This window comes from Pinus tabuliformis, chromosome 3_2 (genome assembly GCF_031772625.1).
Source record: "Pinus tabuliformis cultivar Carrire ecotype Pingquan chromosome 3_2, CPIR1, whole genome shotgun sequence".
NCBI lineage: Eukaryota > Viridiplantae > Streptophyta > Pinopsida > Pinales > Pinaceae > Pinus > Pinus tabuliformis.
The window spans coordinates 1077419443-1077437846 of NC_142302.1; the positions used below are offsets into that span (position 1 = coordinate 1077419443).

Sequence of the window (18404 nt, forward strand, 5' to 3'; positions counted from 1 at the left end):
ATAGGGTCTCATCCGGAATTTGATCCTCGAGGTGAGAGGTCGGGGAAGAAGACGGCAAAGAGCAAATTAACTCAGCAAATACAAGGGATTTCTTGGACTTGGCAGTGGTAAATTCCAAGTCAAACTCTTGGAGGATAACAATCCACTTTGAGTACTTGCCCCCCAGCAACTGGCGTGACAATATATACGTCATGGGGTTGCAATCAGAAATCATAGTAGTAGTACGCAACAGAATATAATGACGGAAGCGTTGGACAGCACAAACGACGGCCAATGCCAACTTCTCGACATAAGCATATCGAGTTTCCGTGTCTAAAAGGTTGCGGCTGAGATAATAGATAACATGCTCAGTGTCATCATCATCAGTTTGGACAAGAACCATGCCGATAGTGGTGTCGGCGGCAGCCAAATACAAGGTGTAGTCGCGATAATAATTGGGAGGACGGAGCAATGGAGCAGAAACAAGGAGGCCCTTGAGACGCTCAAAAGATTCCTGAGCTGTGGTATCCCAATGAAAAGGGACATCGCGCTTTAGTAATCGTGTAAAACCTTTGGCCACCTCGGCATAGTTTGGAACGAAACGACGTAAAAAATTGGCTTTACCCTGCAAACTTTGCAATTGCTGCAAAGAAGCAGGGGGAGGAAGATTCACTATAGCCTCGACTTTAAGGGGATCCAAACGGATGCCCTTTTGGGAAACGACAAACCCGAGAAGTCGGCCAGATTCAACGCAGAAGACACATTTGTGAGGATTAAGCCTGATTCGGTAGTATCGACAGCGAAGAAAAATTTCGCGAAGGTGCTTAGGGTGGTCCTGACGTTTAGCTGAATGAGCAGGGAGATCATCCAGGTAAGGCTGTACAATGTGTCGAATGTCATGGAACGCATAGGACATTGCACGCTGGAAGGTAGCACCGGCATTTTTAAGACCGAAAGGGAGCTTCTTATAGGCAAAAGTGCCCCATGGGCAGATAAAGGCAGTTTTGTGTTGATCAGCGGGAGCAATATTGATCTGGTTATAGCCAGAAAAACCGTCCATGAAAGAATACATTTCACTTCCGGCACACTCGTCAATAATTTGATCAATGAATGGTGTGGGAAAATTATCTTTAGGACAGGCTCGATTTATATCACGATAATCAACACAAACGCGGATTGTACCCTGTTTTTTAGTCACAGGTACGATATTGGAAACCCAATCTGTGAGCGGAATAGGATAAATAAAACCGGCTTTAAGAAGCTTCTCTACCTCGGCCTTAATCGTTGCAGCCTTTCGAGGGTGTATGGGGCGTAAACGTTGACGAACAGGCTTAGCACCTGGGTACGTGATTATCTCATGCACCACTATGCTAGGATCAATGCCGGGCATTTCTTCGTAGGACCATGCAAAAATGTCACGAAATTCGTGAAAGAGGTTGGAATAAAGTTGAATCTCCTCGGGAGTACAAGTGACTCCAATATGAAGATGCTCGACAACCCCTGGTTTGACAGAGATGTCGATGGGCTGGGTTTGCGTAATATTTGCCATATTCCCTTCAGAAGACACCTGATAAATCTGAACAGGTGTTTGCAGTGGGAGACAAGGAGCAAACCGCTCAAGGCAAGTGAGAATATCCTGAGGTGCAGGGAGAAACGAGGAACGATGGTGAGAATCATGCCAAGGAAGTTCCTCGAGAGACATAGTCTCAATAATGGCTTCATCGGACGAGAATGTTTCTTGCAAAGGATCCGAAGAAGCCTCATCTACAAGCCCTGAGGATGGATCGAATGAATGGAGAACCGTGCTCGAAAGAGCAAGTTCGGAAGAGGGAGCCGATGCAGCAATAATTTCAACGTAGTTGAGTTCGGCAGGACTCAACGGCATCTTGTCGCCCCAAGAATCTACTTGGTCGGTGGGAGGAATGATCCACGGATCAGAACAAGTAGTGATCATATTAACAGAGGCGACGTTAGGAGGTGGGAGCGGAAAAACACCCATAAGGGCGGGATCTTTGAAAAGTCCGGCTCCCAAACTCTCAGATAATTTCGAGGTATGCTCCACAAAAGGGATGTTACCTTCAGAAGAAGAAGCGAAGAAAGATAGCTGGTCTACGGTAACAATCTTCCCTTGATGAGGGAAACGGATGATACGAAACAAAGATGAAGCAACAGCTTTCATCGCGTAGATCCAGCTACGTCCGAGAAGGAGGTTGTAGGTAAGAGTAGCATCAACGACTTCAACTTCCATTTCGACCGTCTTCCCTTCTAAAGTGATGGGCAAACGTTGGAGTATACCATAAGGACGAGAGGCTCTTCCATCAAAGGCTTCCAAGGTTGTGGGAGACTGACTCAGCGTAGGAGATCCAATAGCTTTCCAACAGGCGACAGACATGATGCAAGTTGAAGCACCTTCATCGATGACTGTACGATGAATCGTTTTGGAGTCAATGATAACCTGTATAAGGAATGCGATTTGAGGAGGCAGTCTCTGGGTATGGCGTTCCAAGTCAAAAGTAATTAAATCCGAATCTGCCGGGTCTATGCCACCAATAGCGGATAGCAAGGACTTCCTCTGAGAAGGGCAGCTCTGGAGAACTTCTAAAGCGGACATAGTCGACGGAGTCTGTGCTAAGTCCTCAACGATATTGTAGTGCTGTGCAGCACGAGAATTTGGGTTGTAAGAAGATTTCCGGAGTACTCCTTTTGGAGGGGGTCGAAGAGGCGTCTCAGTTGTAGGTCTCTCAATGTGGAGAGGACCCGAACTGAACGGAGGAGCACTAGAGGGTATCTCAGGCTCCTTCCCGGTAGATGGCGGATAATATTTTGTTCGAGTACTGATATTGATAGGTATCGTTCCGGCCATAAACACTTGAGAACCGAAGGAAGAGGGAGGCTGAGATGGGTCAGCCACCATTTGAGTTTTTTGAGTTTGTTGTGAGGGAAAGGGTTCTTTAAGCACCGCAGGAGTCCCGGGAGTGCCTTTCAACAAACGACTAATTTCGGACCACCTCGGGTAGTCCTTCGTATAGTGATCCTCATCACAGATAAGACAAGGATACTTGGGTTTGCGCTTGGCACCGTCCTCGGGCGGAGGTTTAGGGGCTTCCTGCTTAGGTTGATCTGGCTTATTCTTCGCTTTCCCTTTCTTCTTTGCTTTCGAGGCTTTGTCTGCCGTGGTGGATTGGACGGCATTGACCTCGGAAGTAACATTCGAAGTGGGTATTACCTGAGAAGTGGGTTCATTCGACACGGGTGGTTTTTGCTTCCCAGTATTCGCGGAATTTTTCTTTGAGGATGAACTAACAGTTCCAATGATACCGTCAACAGTTGGTGTTGGCGGGGCTTTGGATGTTCCTGGTCTAGGGGCATCAGGCAGATAATCATACAATGTACCTGACTGAGAATAAACCAAGTCAAGGTACTGAGCTCGCGCGATAGCTTGCTCTTCAGTAACACACGCTCCCATGGCGATGTCCCGAGCTATTGGAGGAACGAACGAAGTCGTAAACCAATCGGTAAGAAGCTGGTCGGGAATCCAAAATTTGATCATACGTCTACGCCGTCTCCATTCATGGATATGATCAGAGATATGCGTAGCCGTCGTTTGTCTTAAGGATGTGAGGAGGTGTGTACCCGTTTCATATCGAACGGGCAACTGAAAATGAGTGAGGAATGCCATAGCCAAGGAGTTAAAATCCTGAAAGGATCCGCGATTGAGCTCAATATACCACTTAGCGACAGAGCCGGTGAGAGTCCTTTGAAAAAGGCGAAGCTGAATTGAATCATCAAGCCATGAATTGGATGAGCACCATAGGTGATAAGTCATGACATGAGCTTGTGGATCCTCATTAGGCTTACCATCGAATTTTGGACAGTCACCGGGAATTTTTGTTGGAACCGGAGGCCAATATGGATTATGTAGAATAGGATCATTGGTCAATTTAGACACATCCGGTAATTCTAAAGTTGCTAAGAAAGGTAATTGAGGATTAAAGGACATCTGGGGCTGCTGTTGGGATGGAGCACCAGGGTTCCAACCAACTGGCGGTTGCCCCCAAGGGCTTGGTCCGGACGGATTTGGCCCCATAGGGTTTTGTCCGTAAGGATTTGGGTTTTGCCCCCCAGCGCTCCATGGATTACCAATCGGTCCTGCAGAAGCACCATATGGTTGCGAATAATAAGGATTCGTCTGCAGTTGTTGGTAATTTTGGTACGGGGCAAACAAAGGTTGCCCTTGAGGTTGCTGGTAACCATAGGGTGGCTGGACTCCAAACTGAGTTTGAGGAGTAGGCGGAGGTTGATAGAGTGGTTGGGATGGAACCCCAGCTTGCATTTGAAAACCAGACGGGGGCTGGGGTCCAGCCTGGGGCGAAAAACCAGGTTGAGCAGTACCAGAAAGATGTCCTGTAGGTTGGGCTATCTGGCCGGAAGGATAACCTTGTTGATATTGGGGTTGACCTCCCTGCCCAGAAGGTTGTACCTGCTGGGAATGGAGTTGTTGTTGTTGCACAATTGAAGGTTGTCCTAACGAACCAGATGGCTGAGTGGGCTGGGCAGTTGGTTGGCCTGATTGGATTTGAGGCTGACCGACTTGCCCAGAAGGTTGACTATACTGGACGGTAGGCTGTCCCTGTGGTTGAACAGCTTGTCCAGATATTGAACCATACTGGACATTGGGTTGGTTTGGGTTAACAGTTGATTGACCAATTTGTCCAGTAGGATAACCTTGCTGGATACCAGGTTGGGCTTGTTGAACAGAAGACTGACCTGAGTTACCAGAAGGTTGAACATAAGAAGAGAAAAATGGACCACCAGAAGCGAAAGGGTTTCCATGGAAGGATTGCCCTTGTTGGTCTTGAGGAGGTTGTCTTGGAGATTGTGCAGATGAAACTTGACCACCATGAAAAGAGGTGGAGCCCCAATCAATTGACAATGGAACTGATACCTCAACAACCGGTTGAGACGACAAATACGGATCGTATGGCCCCTGTATTGGGACATTTGACATGGGATCAAAGACTCTGAATAAGGAAGCCGAAGGGCGACTAAAAATAGGAGTCGAAGAGGCTGCACAGACCGTTGGAGCGGTTGTGATTGAGGTAACAGATGTACTGCGACTTTGCGGAGTAAAAGGCTCCGTAGTAGGAAAAGTGAGTGGTGACCAAATAGAACCCGTGAAAGGAGTTCCAGAGGGCATAGTATCCCTTAAAGCTTTATAGCCTGGTGGTAGGTTTGCAGTAGTGGGACTGGTACTGACAAATATAGGGTCCGTTGCGGTGGGAATTTCACCGCACGTCGCAACAGACTCATCAGTCGTTGTAGGGGATAAATCTTCCATTTCAGAGGAAGAAGGTGGGACTGAAACACGAGGAGAAGTATAGTCCCAAAAAGGGACACCGTCCTCAGAAGGTTCCCAAGTAGGGTTCCAATGAAACTGGTAAGTCTCGTCGCCTGGGGCACGAGAACTAAGTGGTTGTATACTCAGAACCACAGGAAGACTCACAACCGGTATCTCGGCAGAAGACGAAATTGGTAATTCCGCCAGGATGAAACTTCACAAAACCTAAGGAATCTACCGAGACAAAACCCCTACTCAAACTAACGCAAACAAAATCTAATTAGGTAAATGTTATCGTAGCCGAATAAATTTTAGGACACAAAGACACAACTTGACCTTTTCATGTTTTAAGAGTCGAGAAAAGGACAAAAGATGACTCTAGTCTCCTTCGAATGTTTAATGAGCACGAAGTGACAAGACGCTCACAGGCACCTTTTCTTTTAAGGAGTCCGAAAAGGATCAAAAGTGACTACTCTGGAGACTCTAGGCAAAAGGTTTACCAAACAATCCGTAAAACTGCTTATACACCTTGGCAATCAGATGAAAACCAAGGACTTCCCGTACTGCAGTCAATCTTCCCGAATGCTGTGTTCAGTGCATTACGGCTTGTAAGGCGGCAGACTCGGCTTCCTATGGATAAAGGATGATAGCCTAGTGGGGTCTCCCGTATATACGCGACGGTACGTGGGAGCTCAGTCCGTACTGGTACTTATTGTCTCTCAGGAGGAATCACCCAACCATCAGCGAGGCAATAGTTACCAGGTTTTACGACGCCGGAACACGTCTCTAGCCTAGACCTCTAGAATATGTGCGTTAGGTTCCAATGCGTTGTTAGGTTCATTCGGTTTATTTTACAGTTGATCTTCAATTAAGTTTCAGTTTTTTGGTCCTACCGTATGTGATATCTCAAAACTTCCTAAATGCACACTATATGCCAAAATTATATCATTTCGTTCAATGAATTCTAACTACAGGAGAGTTGAGATTTTCAAACAAACAAAATGAACAATAAACAAACAACAAAGATCCTAATGCAGCTAATAACAAGAAATGAAACTTTTTCTTTTCTTTTCTTTTTAAAAGCAACAAATAACAATAAATGCTAACTAATAGAATGCAAAAAGATCTTTTGTTTTTTCTCTTTTTAAAATGGCATAATGCATTTAAACAAATTTCAAGAGATATTAACAAGCATAAACAAACAAAATTCACTCCATGCAAAGAGAACCAAATCTGAAATACCAAGATGAACTGTCAAAACAACGAAAAGCGCACAGACCTTCAATGAACCATGTGATCTAAGTTCAAATGAAGTCAAGCAAAATCCAAACAAGCTAGAAGTGAATTGACCGAAGCACAGAATAACAAGCTTTAACAACTACTAGACAGGTGCGGAAAACAACCAAAAAGTTGACTGGATAATCAAACCAAAACTTCCCACAGAAGGCTCGACATGCAAAGCCACTAGATGCTCTAGGGCTGGGATACAAAATCGATAGAAATAAGCAAACAACTGAAGGATAAAGGTAACAACCAGTCAAACAGAGGTCCAACACACTTCCAGAAGCTGCAAAAGATATATAAAGACAAAAATCTGAGTTTAAAGAGCTTTCAACAAACACACTGGCGAAATTCACAGGGCTGGCGTGACTGTCAGCCTGCAACTTGCGCTATTCAGGGATTGGCGCAAGTTGCTGTTGTGCAACATGCGCCAACTGGCGCGACTGTCAGAGGAAAAAACGCGCCAATGGCATTTGCTGGCCCAAAAAATAAATACAACAGTCCAGGGTCTGGTCAACAGTACTCAGACAGGTCTAACAGCGAGAAACAGCTTTAAAGCTGACCCAGAAAGCTCATTTATACAAGCAGGCAAGAGAAAACTAACATGCAAGACAAACTCCAAGCCGTTCGGTTCATAAACCAAACCGGAGATCGACTGAAGTGGCATTGATCTACTCCGCTAATGCAAAGCAATAGCGTTTCAAAGGCTGCCTGGCCGTGCTTCAGACTCCGTCCAAGGTTTATGAATCAAACAACAAATAGCTCCTCCCCAGTGGAGTCGCCAAATTGTTGGAGAGGTAAATCCCCTCTGCGGACAGAGGCGATCCCACTAGCCCAAAATGGGACTAGCAACAATCAAATCACGCTACTATGCAAGTTCCTAGTTGCATATTAAAAGTGGATTACGAGAACCAACCTGGAGTCCAACGCTAATGTCGAAGAAGAGTTGATACTCCCGTTCCCTTGCTCCGGCAGGTCACAATCCTTGCGATCCCCGCGTATGGATACCTGCACATGCAAAGAACGAAACGAGAACAAGCATAAAATCCACTAAAATACAACTATATTTCAGTCAGAAAGGAAATAAATCAAACATTATCATGATGAACAATGAGATTGGAACCATAACAGTAGTCGTTTATTAATGAATAATAAGCAGAGAAAGATACAACCAAGGTTCTGACGTTGAACCTATCCTCTGGCTGGGCGAGCAGCTATGTATGTCTTGCAATAGACCTCCTCTCTCTCAGACTTCCGGCAGCATAACCTCCCTATGCTTCAAGACTCTTACTATCACTCAAGACAAGCATAATCACAACTAGCATTACTCCAAAAACTAGCTTGTCTAATGCATGAGGACAGACTTTTATAGATGGAGAAGGGAGGAAGATACAATGCACCAGGACACCCATTGTGGATTGGCATTATCTCCGAAAAGCCGCTGTGGATAGATGTCAAGGATAGATGATGACTCTCGACCTCTATCAGATGGATTTTATCCTCAAAAGACTTCGTGATCTGAAGGGAAAAAACATATGGGTGCGCGTTTGTCAAAAATCATTACCAAACTTGGTTGGCGCGGGTGTTGTTCTAAGACAGAGCGCCAATGGTCGCACCCCCTTTTGAGGATCTCAGTGATTGGCGCGGGTAAGACACTGTGGACACGCGCCAATGGAAAAAGGGCACTTTTCAGGGATAATTTGTAGAAGGTGTCTTCAGGGAACATGAAGTACATACTCAGGGGAACATAATGCAAGTGTTTTTAGGCTATGTCACTACTCACAGGTCCCGGAATGCGTCCTCCAACGTACGGAAACAGGGGTAATAGGGACGGTGACCAATGGTGACAAATTACTGTGTAACAAGGAGCTCATGTGACATTTGGGAGATAGTAATTCAAACCCTTAAAATTTTCAATAGCATAGCTTGTAAGATAACATGAAGAAATGGAAGTTTTCATGACATGTTGTATATATATGCCTTGGTGATGACTAAGGTAAATATCATACAGATCCATTGATGGCAAAAATTGGTGAGAGATCAACTTCAATCTCAAACAACAATTGTGGGTTTTCCAGACCTAAAACCAATGCATTGCCAATGTTTTGGTTTCAATATTACAAATGCTTTGCTCTTGAGCCACGATCCATTGAATTGATTTGCCTCCATTTATGACTTCATTAAGTGGCACGGTAGCATTTCCATAACCCAGGAAACAAGGATGAGAAAGAGCAGCAATCGTTGGTTGTAAGTTTTTGGGGTGATTTTGTCAAATCTGACAAGTAAAAATGATCTTGTAAGAGTCTCATCCAAAGTGTGGTTGCACTTGCAAAAGGGATGGTTTGAAGTCTTCTATTGGGAAGTCTAACCAGTTAGTTGAGGCTAATTCCTAGAGGTGAAGAATTTGTGCCATATCAACAGGCAATGTTGTTACAGGATCAAGAATTGTTGAGAAGAAGCGTGTCCAGTAGGCAAGGCAAGACATTTAGTCTACCATAACACTACTAGGCTTAGATTCATAAGCATGGTGGGCTTCAGGTTTCTGTTGAGATGACATGAAATACTGCAACACTAAGTTATAATGTAGGAAAAGACTGCAAGTTGAACTTGCTGAGTTTATCAATGCCAAGGTTACCAGTATAGGGGGTTGAAAAAGTATACAAAAGAGTAAAATATATGGGGTGCTTAATTAACAATTTGTCTGAGAGTCACTATTCATTTCTAGTATGCAATCTGATTCTAGTGATGTAGATGAGGTTAAAGAAAAGTATTGTGGATATAGAAGCTACGTTCAGAGACACCATGTGAAACAACTTAAACCACAATTAAAAATCACTTGTAACGACATAGCTGAGTCTAAAGACCATGGGTGCATGAGAATGATTTTCTGTTTTGGTATCATAGCATAAGAATACCAATCATCATCATTATCCCATCAGGAAATTGGCTCACTAATCTATGTCGTCTTCAACTTACCATTATGTTTCTTTTTGTCTAATTGTTTTCTACCTAAGGAAAAACATACCTCTTATTTGAGATGAATTCAAAGGTACATTCTTGAGGTGCCTTCGGCACTACCAAAAAATGGGCTTAGGAACCCTTCAAACCAGACAGACCTTGGACCATTACTTCACAAAAGAAAAGAAAAAAATCTTCTCCAGTATCATAATTGTTCTGATCTTATATAAATGACTGATTAAACAGATTATAAAGAAAGTCTCAAACCTACAACATATTTAAAAATCCAGCCTACCATCCACCTGTCTACCCTCTTAGCAACAAGAATAATGTGAAGCAGCCATAAGCAGTCCCACTTTAGATTGATGATTTTCCCTCTCATTCAATTCACGATAGATATGAGAGAAACTACTATGATCAAACTGACGGGAGACATTTATGACCTATTGCGCAAGTGCCAACAGAGATATATTATTCACCTGCAACAACCCTAACTTCCAATTGATGACCAACAGTTAATCTGCGAAAAACTATATAATCTACCTTCTCATTGTCATCTTCAATGCATAGAACAATGTTGAAAGCTCACCCTTATTGTTTGTGTCAAATCTGAAGTTGGCTTTGAATTCAATAGTGTGAGTTCGATAAGAAAAATGATAAAACCAAAGCCTCAAGATGTAGCCCCATCTTGGCTAGTTCCATTGGAGTAAGCCCATGGGATTCCCTTGTCACTAGGAAGAGCATGGAGTTGGGGCCCATCCAAGTGTGCTCAAGGATGAGATCCTTTAGATCTAGAGTGTCATGAAGAAAGGAGGTGCCTAGCTATAGGGAACCCGAAGGAGTCACGGGAGGGGGGAGCCCACATACTCTCAGATTGATCTCTTGGGCTTGACAATGCATTCTTCGTTCAACTTTTCCTGTACCACCCCTTTGACCACAGTAATAAGGGGAGGTTGCTCCTTTTCCAGACCACATCAACCTAAGAATTATGTGTTTCCTGTTATATTTTTGTCTTCTATTTAAAAATAGCCTGCTGTAATTTCATTCTTCCTGTAGATTTTTAATGTTCAGAAATTTTTTTTGGAGCACAGGGGGATCCTCAATTGATTTCTGTAAATGCAATTTTCTTGTGTTTTCATTACAGAGACCAGCTGCTTGAGGTCGATTACTTCTCAATGGAGCCGTTGGTTTTTCAGCTTCAAGAAATTCCACCCTCCGCAGCAAACCAGCTAGAGTCCAATTGGTTGAAGGGCTGGTTAGTTTTTTGTAGATGGACAGCTTGTCGAATTTTGTGATGGAGCCAAGGGAAAAAGTTAGTGGCTAGGTTGAAGATTAAAAGATTCACTGTATTGGATAGTCACTTGAGGGATCACAACAACAGGAATATTAAGGAGAAGAGAAGAAGGATTGCCTTGAGGACATGAAGCCCTCACCTCTGATTACCAAGAGCACCAGGTATTGTAAACATAGACCTGTGAATGTGGAATCTTAGAGGTCATGCAGATTTACAATCTTAAAAATTTGTTGGTTGGTAGAGTCTTAGACTGTTTTGAGTTTGACAGAAAACACTCACCATACTCACACAACTCTTCAGTACCTTGTTTGTAAGAACACATTGAAGTCCTGAATTTATGGTTGTTATTTATTAGTATGGTTACAACTTCTATCCTGCAATGAGTTGTACCCATACCCATCACACCTGCACCTTGATGTTCTCCACCTTTATAAATGAAAGTTACCATACCCCCATAACCCTTGTTCAATAAGTTTTCACCTTACTATACCTGCACCCAGACGTACCCATGCAACATAGTTTATTAGCAATTTAGTAGCAACTAGAATTTGAATTTCAAACCTGTCAACTTAGCTTATTCATTTTTTCCTGTCCTTTCATTTTTGTATGGATTTTTTTGTCTTCTTTCTTTAAATTTCCACAATTTAGGAGTTAAATGGTTTTCATATTCCCAGGAACTCAATACTTTGCATCCTCAATAGAAATGCAAACACCTCTCAAAACAGATCCATAAGACATACCTTACTATACTAAGGAAAAGTACAAATGTTTCTGCTAATGTCACTATTCTACAACGACTTTGTTTCCTATTGACTAGATGTGTTTTGTAGACAAACTGAATATATTTGCAACTTCTTGCCATCCATACTAGTTATTAGTCACACGACAAGGAGTTTTTCCTGGATTTTGCTAGTGAACTCGAGAGTATGTTCTAAAGGGATGAAATTAATGATTTTTATTACTACGAAATGCTACCAACCTTTTTCCCCCAATCCTGTTCAATTGGAAAAGTGCTTCCTAAGGAAAAAAAATATAAAATGTACTCCAAAATAAGCAAAATAGAGGCCAGAATACAAACACCAAACAACAAAGGAGGATAAAAACAATATGCTTACCGATCATCTCTGTTTTTCCTTCTTGAGAATAACTTTGTTTTATATTTTGAAACTGGAAGGGACGCAATCAAATTTGGGCAAAGGCCTCTGCTATGAGTTCTGATTGCCTATCCTAACTTCACTAGTGCCGAGGGCCTCTCCTAAGTAGTACAAGTACAATGTGGGAATGCAAATGCAACTCCTAGAAAATTCCAAAGCTAAATCTAGGGTAAAATGAAGCAAAGAAGAATACAATAATAGGACACCCTCATAAACATGTATATAAATAGATCATGTAGAAGGCTAAGTGAAGGTAATAAAGCTATTCCCATTCATGCAAACACATTTGGCAGCTCAAAATTGCATTCTGAGTTTGAGAAAAACATAAATATAACACCTAAGTTGCATTTTGATGCCAATGATGAGTGTGGTAGAGATAAAGAGAGGTCTATTCCTAAGACAGATTGTGAAGTGAAAACAATGGGATGTTGTAGTCTAGCCAATACTCATTTTGACGCAGTGTTAATGACCACCCTGTTGAAGAAGACAAAGAACAATTTCCAACAAGTTTTTTGGCCTGCTCAGCTGGCTTGCTACACTTGGACAAGGATATGCTACATTTCTCTTCATTTGATTCCCCCTTGAAAACAATCCAGATTTCCAAATGATTGATAGTGTGAGAAAAGGTCCTGAATGCAGAGGAGGAATATCAGTAGGAGGGTAGGAAACAACTTTCTACCAATCTTGCAATCACCTGAGAAGACTTAGCACGTGATGACAGGGGTATCATGTCATGCCTTTTTTCTACACTAGAAAATTGAAATTCAACCAACATATGACAAAATCCTGAGTGCAGATGGAGATAATGGACCAGAATATAGTTCTAGTTTCCCTGAGAATGATAGTAATAAGACACTCATTAATGAAGGGAAATCCTAAAGATCCCCTAAGGTTCAAGAGACCAACGCTCCTATCTGTGATTTTGAATATAGTAGAAACTTTGGCACCCATAATGATGTGCATCTCCAATCAGCATTACCTATTAAGTTTGAACAGAACAGTGCAAGATCCTACTTTTTTTTGCTTTGACAATCATCCTACATATGACATGGACTCTGATGAGGAAGAAAAGAAGGTTGATCATATTATCAAGTCGTTTTGTGAACCATATGAGACACAGGCAGAAAGGTCCATTCCATTTTTTGAAGGAATCCTTATTGAAGATGAATAGTCTTGTCATATTGGAAGAACTAACCAATATCCAGGCATACAAGAGGACTTCTTCAAACCCATAATTGATTAACTACACAGTGAGCAGAATCATTTCTAGGTTTTTCTCTTATTGTTCATAGGTATAATAATTGATCTTCAAAGGAGGTTCTCCTAAATACAAATTATATTTGGGTAGCTTTAATTTCTCATATAAAACAACCCCTTGTCCGCAACACTGATGTTGATGGCCAACATAAAATTGTTCCTATGTTTGATCCAGAAACATTGGAACTAAAGTCTCAATATTTACTTCGACCAGAATGACCCAAGGAGACCAGATCTTTATAGGAATGGAGAGCCAGATATGGATCTCTCTCCCAACTCAAGGTAGATTCTAAAAGGGCCCAAAATATACCCTCTACACCAAATTCTTTCGTGTTTTGTTCCCTAGTATTAGAAATAAGTTAGAGTTTCTTCTATTTCCTCCTCAGAGCATTTTATGCAAATTGGTTCCAAGATTGAAGCCAAGTTACATAAGACCATTCAATTCTTTTAGATGAAGGGAATTTCGTCCTCATTTTCTTTCTACTAATTACTCAGCCCAACAATATTGGGTAGAACAAAGGAGAAACCAATTCCATATCCTCTACCCATTGTGGGAAGAAGAAATATGGCACCTATCATATGGAGCTTGCCCATTCCAATGAGGAATGTCAAACATTTAGGCCAAAGAGCTCCAAAAGGAAAAATACTTCCTTTCTAAGCATTATTGAGAGGTTGGAGACTTAGAGGTTGATGTCAACAATCCTCGCTACATTGATCCACACTTGATGCTAATGCCCAAAGATAGCCTTGCCATCAACAAGGAAGCTCTTTGTACATAGAACTGTCAAATCAAGCACAAACTAGCATATATGGTCATTGATAATGGCAACCAAAATAACCTTTTCTTGCTTCAATTGGAAAAGGAACTTAAGTTACCAACCTCAACTCATCACAACTCACATTATCTTGGATGGTAAAAGATGCACATTAGCTTGTGCTAATCAGTTGAGAATATATCGAACTGTTTCTAAAAGATGGCAAGATTTTGCAAAATTGAAAATTGAAATTCAACCAACATATGACAAAATCCAGAGTGTAGATGGAGATAATGGACCAGACTATAGTTCTAGTTTCCCTAAGAATAAGAGTAATAAGGCACTCATTAATGAAGGGAAGTCTTGAAGATCCCCTAAGGTTCAAGAGACCAACACTCCTATCTGTGATTTTGAATATGGTAGAAACTTTGGCACCCATAATGATGTGCATCTCCAATCAACATTACCTATTAAGTTTGAACAAGACAGTGCAAGATCCTATATGTTATGCTTTGACAGTCATCCTACATATGACATGGACTCTGATGAGGAAGAAAAGAAGGTTGATTATATTATCAAGCCATTTTGTGAACCATATGAGACAAAGGCAGAAATGTCCATTCCATTTGTTGAAGGCATCCTTATTGAAGATGAATAGTCTTGTCATATTGGAAGAACTAACCAATATCTAGGCATACAAGAGGACTTCTGCAAACCCATAATTGATTTACTACACAGTGAGCAGAATCATTTCCAGGTTTTTCTCTTATTGTTCATAGTTATGATAATTGATCTTCAAAGGAGGTTGTTCTCCTAACTACAAACTATATTCGGGTAGCTTTAATTTCCCATATAAAACAACCCCCTGTCTGCAACAATGATGTTGATGGCTAGCATAAAATTGTTCCTATGTTTGATCCAGAAACATTGGAACTAAAGTCTCAATATTTCCTTCGACCAAAATGACCCAAGGAGACCAAATATTTATAGGAATGGAGAGCCAGATATGGATCTCTCTCCCAACTCAAGGTAGATTCTAAAAGGGCCCAAAATATACCCTCTACACCAAATTCTTTTGTGTGTTGTTCCCTAGTATTAGAAATAAGTTAGAGTTTCTTCTATTTCCTCCTCAGAGCATTTTATGCAAATTGGTTCCAATATTGAAGCCAAGTTACATAAGACCATTCAATTCTTTTAGATGAAGGGAATTTCGTCCTCATTTTCTTTCTACTAATTACTCAGCCCAACAATATTGGGTAGAACAAAGGAGAAACCAATTCCATATCCTCTACCCACTATGGGAAGAAGAAATATGGCACCTATAATAGGAAGCTTGCCCATTCCAATAAGGAATGTCAAACATTTAGGCCCAAGAGCTCCAAAAGGAAAAATACTTCCTTTCTAAGCATTATTGAGAGGTTGGAGACTTAGAGGTTGATGTCAACAATCCCAACTATATTGATCCACACTTGATGCTAATGCCCAAAGATAGCCTTGCCATCAACAAGGAAGCTCTTTGTACATAGAACTGTCAAATCAAGCACAAACTAGCATATATGGTCATTGATAATGGCAACCAAAATAACATTTTCTTGCTTCAATTGGAAAAGGAACTTAAGTTACCAACCTAAACTCATAACAACTCACATTAGCTTGGATGGGTAAAAGATGCATATTAGCTTGTTCTAATCAGTTGACAATAGATTGGGTTGTTGCTAAAAGATGGTAAGATTTTGCAAAATTGAAAATTGAAATTCAACCAACATATGACAAAATCCTGAGTGCAGATGGAGATAGTGGACCAGACTATAGTTCTAGTTTCCCTGAGAATGAGAGTAATAAGACACTCATTAATGAAGGGAAATCTTGAAGATCCCCTAAGGTTCAAGAGACCAACACTCCTATCTGTGATTTTGAATATGGTAGAAACTTTGGCACCCATAATGATGTGCATCTCCAATCAACATTACCTATTAAGTTTGAATAGAACAGTGCAAGATCCTATATTTTTTGCTTTGACAGTCATCCTACATATGACATGGACTCTGATGAGGAAGAAAAGAAGGTTGATCATATTATCAAGCCGTTTTGTGAACCATATGAGACAAAGGCAGAAAGGTCCATTCCATTTGTTGAAGGCATCCTTATTGAAGATAAATAGTCTTGTCATATTGGAAGAACTAACCAATATCCAGGCATACAAGAGGACTTCTACAAACCCATAATTGATTAACTACACAGTGAGTAGAATCATCTCCACGTTTTTCTCTTACTGTTCATAGTTATAATAATTGATCTTCAAAGGAGGTTGTTCTCATAACTACAAATTATATTCGGGTAGCTTTAATTTCCCATATAAAACAACCCCTTGTCCGCAACACTCATGATGATGGCTAGCATAAAACTATTCCTATGTATGATCTTGAAATGTTGGAACTAAAGTCTCAATATTTCCTTCGACCAGAATGACCCAAGGAGGCTAGATCTTTATAGGAATGGAGAGCCAGATATGGATCTCTCTCCCAACTCAAGGTAGAGTCTCAAAGGGCCCAAAATATACCCTCTACACCAAATTATTTTGTGGGTTGTTCCCTAGTATTAGAAATAAATTAGAGTTTCTTCTCTTTCCTCCTTGGATTATTTTATGCAAATTGGTTCCAATATTGAAGCCAAGTCCATTCAATTCTTTTAGATGAAGGGAATTTCGTTCTCATTTTATTTCTACTAATTACTCAGCCCAAAAATTTTGGGTAGAACAAAGGAGAAACCTTTTCCATATACTCTACCCACTGTGGGAAGAAGAAATATGGCACCTATCATAGGAATCTTGCCCATTCCAATGAGGAATGTCAAACATTTAGGCCAAAGAGCTCCAAAAGGAAAAATACTTCCTTTCTAGGCATTATTGAGAGGTTGGAGACTTAGAGGTTGATGTCAAAAATCCCAGCTACATTGATCCACACTTGATGCTAATGCCCAAATATAACCTTGCCAGCAACAAGGAAGCTCTTTGTACATAGAACTGTCAAATCAAGCACAAACTAGCATATATGGTCATTGATAATAGCAACCAAAATAACATTTTCTTGCTTCAATTGGAAAAGGAACTTAAGTTACCAACCTCAACTCATCCCAACTCACATTAGCTTGGATGGGTAAAAGATGCACATTAGCTTGTGCTAATCAGTTGACAATAGATCGAACTATTGCTAAAAGATGGCAAGATTTTGCCCAATATATTATATGTTCTTACAAACAAAGATGAGAAGACTTACGAAAATAAGATGATGATATCAACTGTAACTAATTTCTCCTTTTCCTTGAAGTAATATAAGTGGAATTCAAAGCCCACGGGGCTTTGGATTGACGGTGAATGGGTGCATTGTTAAGGCACTCCTTGCGATAGGTCACCGGTTCAATTCCCCGTGGGTACTTAGTTTAGTCTTAACATAGAAAAAAAAAAAATATAAGTGGAATTTAAAAAATAAAAGGAATACTACAAAAGAGGAATGCCACAAATGCAGATATATTGTAGTACATAAAGTCCAAAATATAATGAAGTCAATTAATGGAGTAAATGATTGAAAAATCAATGGGATCATTGGTGGTTGTTTGTCTCCTAAACACGGGAGTTACAATTAGATGTTTACAAATACATTGTGATACATTCCCACTTGCCACTTGTCACCTAGTATTATTCTCACCTCTTCCTCCTTGCTTACAAGGAATTGTTCCCTAAATTAGCAAAATGGAAACCAGTATGTTATAGGCTAATTGGTGCTCTAAACTAGTATGTTATTAGGCTAAATAGGAATTGTGCTATAAACCTATCTACGATACAACACCAAATTGTCGTTATGATGCATGACTGAAACTCACCACTACATTGAAGATCCTACACTTATGATTCTATGTAACTCTGCACCTCTGATACAATGACTACAGTGTGAACATACTTAAAATCTCCTTGAATGCTCTCATAGACACAATTTATTCAGTTAACAGACTCAGTCAATCTCTGACTCCTTCCAAGCTCAAACCTCCCCTTTCAAGAGTCATTGATCACCAACAACTATCCTGCCGGTTGGGGAAGCTTAGCTTGAATATGCTCCAAGGTGTACCACTTGGTAGCTTGGGATGACTTTTATTTCATCCCAAACTAATAAAACTCTCAAGGCCTTTACCAATGTACATGAAAAGGGCCTTAGACTAGGAATATGGGTGTCGTTACTATTATTTGCATAATAAGAATTAGTATGAGGGAAGGAGAAAAAGGGCTTTACTTCTAACATGAAGCTTATCATGCTCAACAGTCATGAATTTGGCATTGAAATTGGGAAGTTGTCAATGGTTTAAACAAGATTGTGGTCTCAATTTTTAATCCATTG

General features: G+C 40.9%; 1 protein-coding gene across 5 annotated transcripts in view; it reads right to left on the reverse strand.

Annotated features, from left to right (window-relative positions):
* Positions 1-18404, reverse strand: part of LOC149184411 (uncharacterized) — a 90849-nt gene that overhangs the window by 37533 nt on the left and 34912 nt on the right. The window contains exon 2 of one of the 5 annotated variants that reach the window (XM_089417467.1): positions 7515-7606. The exons of the other annotated variants lie outside the window; for them this stretch is intronic. Coding sequence (XP_089273593.1) covers positions 7515-7606 — 92 coding nt within the window. The remainder of the gene's footprint in view (positions 1-7514; positions 7607-18404) is intronic. 5 annotated transcript variants of the gene reach the window in all.